Source organism: Micromesistius poutassou (genome assembly GCF_964030765.1).
Source record: "Micromesistius poutassou genome assembly, chromosome: 18".
Classification (NCBI taxonomy): domain Eukaryota; kingdom Metazoa; phylum Chordata; class Actinopteri; order Gadiformes; family Gadidae; genus Micromesistius; species Micromesistius poutassou.
In genome coordinates, this window is record NC_140288.1 from 13,530,525 (window position 1) to 13,538,024 (window position 7,500).

The 7,500-nt window shown below is 45.3% G+C and overlaps 1 protein-coding gene across 1 annotated transcript in view; it reads right to left on the reverse strand.

Moving 5' to 3' along the window:
• cUnh12orf56 (chromosome Un C12orf56 homolog) overlaps positions 1-7,500 on the reverse strand; it is a gene marked incomplete at its 5' end in the record, with an annotated part of 12,329 nt that overhangs the window by 4,425 nt on the left and 404 nt on the right. The window contains 5 exons of the mRNA XM_084482939.1: positions 1-28; positions 325-510; positions 1,034-1,277; positions 4,853-4,892; positions 5,531-5,723. The exon at positions 1-28 is cut by the window's left edge and continues 61 nt beyond it. Coding sequence (XP_084339065.1) covers positions 1-28; positions 325-510; positions 1,034-1,277; positions 4,853-4,892; positions 5,531-5,723 — 691 coding nt within the window. The remainder of the gene's footprint in view (positions 29-324; positions 511-1,033; positions 1,278-4,852; positions 4,893-5,530; positions 5,724-7,500) is intronic.

Consider the following 7,500-nt stretch of genomic DNA (forward strand, 5'->3'; position numbering starts at 1 on the left):
AGAGCGGGTCCAACATCAGGGTGGACCTCTGGACGGACGGACAGACACACGGACACACACGCGCAGACGCACGCAGTTAGACACACAGACACACAGACTATAATAATGCTAATAATGCTAATAATAATAATAATGATAATAATGGGTAAAACGAAATCAGTGTTTTGCTCGACAGGTTCAAATGCGGATACGCAAGATAAAGAAAGCAAGACACAAAGAAAAATCGAACGAAAGGATGAAAGAGAGAAAGAAAAAACGTAATACAAAGTGACATTTGGCAGGAGACGGAGTGTGTGTGGGGGGGGTGGGGAGGGTGGTGCGTACGATGATGTAACTGTTCCACGAGTTCTGCAGGTGGAGGTAAATGCGGGAGGTGCGCGACACCGAGTACAGGTGCAGCTCCGCGTCTCGCTCGCCGGGGGATGGGGTGGAGTCCCGCTCGCCCTTGTCCGTCCACGCCCTGCCCCTCTTCAGGAGGCTGTCCAGGACGAAATGCCGCCGTCTGGACACCTGGAAGGATTTCCACAGACACTGATGGACTTCGCTTACATGTTCCGCACGATGCTGCGTGTGAGGAATTATTATTATTTTTTTTTTTAAGATTTATTTTTGCATTTTTTCAGCTTTATTATAGAGAGGAAAGTGTGGAAGACAGAGGGGAGGACATGCAGTAAATGACCCAGGCCGGATTCGATCCTGGGTCTCTGCGATTAGGACTGTACCTATATGGTATTCTCCTCTGCCCAGTGCTCCACCGGGGCACCACTGTGTGAGGAATTCTAAACTAACTAATTTCCTCAGCCCCATGTACTCAGAGGAGGGGTTGTTTATCCACGCAGAGGTGATGAAGACAATGTATTTATTGAATACAAATAGGAGTTATGGATGTTTTTGGCACAGCGCACACACACACACACACACACACACACCCATCAAATCCATTCACCCCATTCCCCGTTCTTTCATCCACCCACATATCCATCCGTCCATCTCTCCACCCGACCCACCCCACCCCACCCCACCCAACCCATACCTGTCTAGGCTTGGCGGGTGCTCCGCACTCCGGGAGCGTCAGCGGGGAGGTGGGGAGGGAGAGGGGGAGACGGGGTGCCGTCCCCAGCGGTGAGTGGGTGGTGGTGGCGCATCGGCGCGGCAACGGGTGCCCACCCAGACCCAGGGTGTCCGGGTCGGGGCAGGAGGCGGAGCGGCGGGCGGACCGGGGAGCCCACCCCTCCTCCTCCTGCTCGTCCACGTCGGCACCCTTTGCTCCTAGGTCTCTTTATCGGAGAGAGAGAACAGAGAGGGAGAGAGAGGGAGAGAGAGAGAGAGAGAGAGAGAGAGAGAGAGAGAGAGAGAGAGAGAGAGAGAGAGACAGACAGAGAGAGAGAGTGCAATAGAGAGTGAGTGAGTGAGTGAGTGAGTGAGTGAGTGAGCGAGTGCAAACGAGAGTGAGAATCAGAGAGAGAGAAAGAGAGAGAGAGAGAGAAATGGAGGGGGAGAGAGAGAGAGAGAGAGAGATGAAGACGAGGTCAGGTGATAAACAGAGGCATTGATCTTGCAGAACTCTCCAGCTCTCATTTGTAATTCATGGTCAGTTCAATGGGGAAGTAAATCAAAGGATCTTTTGGTTCCAGAAAATGCCATAAGGGGCCAGCGTTTATAAAATGGTTGAAAACAATTGTTTATATGCATGGCCATGTTTGAATGCTACCACAGCAGCACAGATATGATCAGAAAACCGCCATGGAAATATGAGATATGCTGAGGAAAAAGGGAAAGTAAAAAATGCATGCACTCCCCACAATGCAGTTAGCAAATGTCCCATTTATAAACATTTGAATCGTGTAAATCGGTTAATAATTCTTTTAACAATTATTTTATTCTGTGATCAATAGTTGAATGACTTGAAAATCTGCAATGAAATGTCTCTCGCACAGGAATCGTGTCTTGATTTCCTTTTTTATTACATTCCCATCGAAATATTGTTGTCTTCCCCTTGAACTTGAGCTCCCTGTTTGTGGGGCAGGGGGAAACCACTAGACGCACAATCCATTGATGCTCGATCACCTCCGTCCTTTGAGAGCGTTTCAATTAGAAAAACTGCATGTGGCGTGGCACTTAAAAGGTTGCTAGGCAACAGCGTATATTTTCAAAGGTTTTGCATCTTTTCTTCCGCGCTAAAGACTAGGTATAAAAGAAAGCTTGTAATTATTGAATCAAGAGTACGATGAAAGGTGTTTTCTGGTGAATCGAGAGTTGTGTGACTATGCAGCGAAATATATCCACACACTTCATGAGCTATAACTGACGATTTACAAATCAACAAATTCAAATCGATTACATTAGTCAATGGCTATTGTCCTCAGATGCATTACAATGTTTCATTCCTGCAGTCAAGCTGAGTAATGGCTGATAAAAACTAAATTCTGTATCAGGAAACTTTTATTTCAAGCACAGCTAAAGCAAAGCCAATCAATGTGTGTAAAACAAATTTTATGAAGGGTTTGCAAATAAAAATATATACATTCTGGCAATAATCACCACAAACCTTGCCATAGGTGTGTGTGCGTGTGTGTGCGTGCATACGTGTGTGTGTGTGTGTGTGTGTGTGTTAGTTAATGACATTCCAGGGTCGAACCCAATTCAACAGAGACACAAAAGAGAGCACTTGCAGCTCAAGACGTCACTCTCAACACACGCACACAAACCCACTTTATGAACATACATTTTCCTTTTATTACAGTTGCACACTTTTGTTGTAGCCTGTTACCCTGGCAACCCCCCAATGATACAGACATGGTGAGGGATGCACTCCCTTGTACCTTTCTAAGCCGTGTCACACACACACACACACACGCACACACACACACACACACACACACCAACACACACCAACAAAGCACAGGAAATGAGCCGGAGTAGGTGGTGTCTTTAACGTGAACAACAGGAGATGTATTCTGTGATGCTAGTGCTCTTGCTCTTTCACACTGCAGGACCGTGAAGGACGTGTAACACCATATATATGGCCCTAACCCTAACCCTAACCCTAACCCTATATATATAACCCAATTTCCCAACAGCTAAGCGGAATCACTTGCGATCTCCACAGCTGTCATTGAGGGATTTCACACCAGATCTTGAATGACTGCAAGTCACTCCAGAATCAAAATGACAAAGTGGCAGGACGCTCCATCTATGAATATTTTTGCCTGTCGGTTGTATGCAGAGTTTACACACCCAATCAATTGAAAGATACACCTTAAAACGTCTTTACTGTATTATTATTATTAAAAAAATATTTGTTTAATTTATGTCACTCTGTTTTGGTGCTCCAAAACAGCATCAATTTAAGACGCAGAAATTGCCTGTCAACACAGTAAACAAAACAAATTATTAATGTAATTATAATTCCAACACGGGTCAGCGTGTTTCACGGTGGGAGCCAACAAAGCGTTAAGCGTTTTTCACTCTCCCCCTTCAACCGTTTAGAAGCTGCACAATACCCCACTGACACCCCCGGCCTCTCGGTGGAAGTGGACGGTAAGCCGAGCCGCTTCCGTCCTGCTTGAATTAGTCATGATGAGCTATCCGAGACGGCAATCGCCGACCCGGGAGCGGACCGTGGCCCCCGCGGCACAGTGCTACAGCTCCCCTTACCCAGGTCATCGTTTCACATGTTGAACGAGTGGCGTGTGGCCTCGCCCAGGAGGAACGACAGGGGCCGCAGCGGTAATAATAATTACGACCCTCTTGCGTTATCCTGGATGGTGGTGATGATGGATCCCACGTGTCCAATGAATAAAGTAAAGCTGACACACTGCCGGTTCCTTTGTCGTTTCACCTTGTCGTTACTGGACCCTTTTTTTGTGTCAAATAATTCATTTTTGCCTGGGGCTAAGCGAGGCTACCAGCACCCCAAAGGCACACCATGAAGTCTTTGTGAATGAATATTGAAGACGTTAAGTGGGTTTAAGTGAAAATATTTATGAAAGCCTGAAACTATTGTTATAAATGCTTCATTATTACAATATAACGTACCACACGGTCATTTTGTAGGATGATACTGTATTGTGACAATACATTCATTTTTCAGAACGGACTCATTTGAAACCTCATTTTAAATGGCCCGCTACGTCTATGACCTATATTGCACATTCTGTCAGTGGGAGTCACGGAAACCCGCCTATACACAGACAGTTAAACCCTCCGTTAAATCTTAACTCCAAACTGGTAGAAACAGTGAAACCAGCCTCATTCTTTAGAGGCAGCCTCAAAACTTGTGACCCTCGTCACATTAACGCTGTACCCAGTGTTGTGCAAGTTCACACTTCACATGAACTGGTTCAAAGTTCAGTTCATACAAAAGAAAATGAATAAATTCACGTTCATAGTTCACCAATTCAGTTTTGAACTAGTTCATGTTCAGTTCATTAACAGTTTTTTTTTTTAAACCGAAGAAAAACTGTTGGAGTGAGCCAAACATTACCCTTTAATTGAGCCGCATTAGCTTAGCGTAGCACCAGACCTCGGTTGCCGGGAGGCGTCTTTGGCTGGCCTTGCCAAAAAAGGATAAACTGATTGAACCTGATTGTGTGATTAACTCAGCTCAGACCCAGTCTGGGGTTTGTGTGGAAGATGACAACTATGTCATGGCGTGGTAGCTTCTCTGGTGTGTAATGTAACACTTTGAACTGACTTTGAGAATTATACAAGCAATCTTGACGACGGTGTGTGTGTGTGTGTGTGTGTGTGTGTGTGTGTGTGTGTGTGTGCGCACGTGCGTGCTTGTGTGTGTGTGTGTGTGTGTGTGTGTGTGTGTGTGTGTCTGTGTGTGTGTGTGTCTAAAATTTACCTTTGCTGGGGATCAGGTGAGATCCTCCAATTATGTACCCCTGGGGGGGGGGGGGGGGGGGGGGGGGAGAACAGTATGTTAGTACTATTGTTAGTACTATGTTAGTACTATTGTAAATTAAGTTTTTTACAAATGTATTCATATAATCATCATAGATACCTTCTATCTTCTATCTTATTACAATCTAATCCAACATGATCACACTGAATACAAAGTATTAGATGCGTCCTGACGCATATTTATACTTCCCCTCTCCCAAATATTGCAATGTCAGGTTTTGGTTGTGAGTGATCACATTGAAATGCGACATGCAGATTGTTTTGACATCTGACACACACCTGTGCACGTTTACAGATTAGCAGGCGCATGTTCCAAGACTCATAGGAAGAAGTGAGTAGGAAAGCAGACAGGTGTAGAGACAGAGAGAAAGAGAGAGAGAGATAGAGAGTTAGAGCGAGAGGGCAAGGGAGAGACGTAGAGAATGAGGGAGAAAGAGAGGGAGGGAGAGAGAGAGTTAGAGCAAGAAGAGGGCAAGAGGGCGAGAGAGAGAGCGACTTAAGAGAGCGAGGGAGAAGGAGAGGGAGAGATGAAGGGAGAGAGAGAGAGAGAGAGAGACAGTGAGACAGACAGACATAGAGGGAAGGAAGTGTATAAACAAGATTACAGGGCACCATTTACCCTCTAGGCTGTTGGGCACCAGGAGCTGCAGGTTCCTGCGAGAGGGGAAACTTCGGACAGAAAGTCCCACCTCCTTTCCTTTCCTCACCCAACCACCTCTCTTCCCCGCAGGCTTAGTGGTGGAATAGAGGACGAGGACGTGTTGGGAGTACTCCCTGTCCTTCCCGCTCAGAAAGTCTGGCAGATCGTTGACCTGTAGTGGAAGATACACAGAGGACGGCTTTGTTTAAAGGGTTAGAGTTGAACCGTTGACTTCATCGGCCCAGGATTCACATACAAGTGCAACATGTGTACAAAGCAGTGCTCTCTTATACAAGAAAACGTTGTACAATAAATTCATTGTAGCTTATCTTAAAATGTGATTAGCCATTAGGCCTACAAGCCGTTTGGAAATCGGCCTTTCCCTGTGGCCTAGTGACGTCACTAGTGGGCGTGTCCACCTAGATGTATGCCGGATGGATAGATTTTCAGACGCCTTGAAACGGCCAATCACACGCATAGTCTACCTAGTGGCCTGAGATCAATCCTTTAACTCCTCTGAAGTGAATGGTTTGGTTTATGCAACGTCTAACTATAAAACGTTGATAAAACAATGGCTCTCATTAATCATGCTCATAATTTAAACCAAAACCCCTAACCGATTCAATTCTACATTTCTGAATGCACCGCTTTGAGACTAGGCTACGTTAGAGGGGTTGGATCTATCGTAAATCCTTGTGATGAAGCGGAGGTCAAGCGGGTAATCTACAGCACTAATAGCAACAGCCAGTATTCTTGACCGAGCAAGAAGACAGGCTTACCTGTAATCCCTCCCCTGTAGCTGAACTAACGAGGTAAAGATTAATTGGCCATGTGCACGCACGGCTTTAAAAGTCATGGGTGCTGTGATTTGTCACTGGTGGTTACGTAGAGGTCACCCATGTGAGACCCGTTGAGATAGGATATTGTGTTTTCATTTACATTTACATTTTACATTTAGGGCATTTAGCAGACGCTTTTATTCCAAAGCGACTTACAACAAGTAGGTACATTTGTCGTAAGAAGTGAAACAATATATCGCTGTCGGTACAGTGAAGATGTTCCGAACCAAGTGCAAGTAGGTAACAATCGCCAGGGTAACCCATTCCCCGTATACAGCAGTGATAGCAACTGCAGATGCTACACAATTAAGTAGGCTACTATGAATAAATATAACGTAGGCCTACATTAAGTGCGTTAATCAAGTGTGTTCATTAAGTAGGCCTACGTTCATTAAGTGCCAGGACGTACAACAGACAGTAGTGGGCGGGGGGGGGGGGGGGGGGGGGGACTGAATGGCTATACAGAGTCTAGGACGGTGAACACTGAACAGGTGGGTTTTGAGTCTTTTGCGGAAGCTGGTGAGCGACTCTGCGATGCTGACATCGACAGGGAGCTCGTTCCACCACTATGGTCCCAAAACAGAGAAGAGTTGTGATTTTGCTGATCGACCTTTGCTTGCTCTTAGCGATCATTAGTTAGGTAATGGAGGATTTGGTTTGAGAGCTTATTCCTGTAGGCCTACTGTTTCTGCTATAATCGAAAGAATGAACACTGTATGAAGACGAACATCAGTGTGTGTGTGTGTGTGTGTGTGTGTGTGTGTGTGTGTGTGTGTGTGTGTGTGTGTGTGTGTGTATTATCCTTATCCCTCTCCCTAAAGGAGAAGGAGATGGGGCATTTTTGGGGTTATAATTATAGTCACATTCAAAAACCTCTTGTATGAATAACAATAACATTGACAATAAAATATGAAGTTCTTGTCAATTTGTAGGCTAAATAAAACAACGCGATACAACCTTGGTTAGACATCCGTTAAGCAGTGTGTTAGCAGACTACCTGTTTTATATTGGCTGTGGAGTGATAATTACCATGTTTCTCCCTATACGTCAAAACAGGATAAGTAGGCCTACTATTTATTTATAAACAACAAATACAAAAATCCAGTTGCA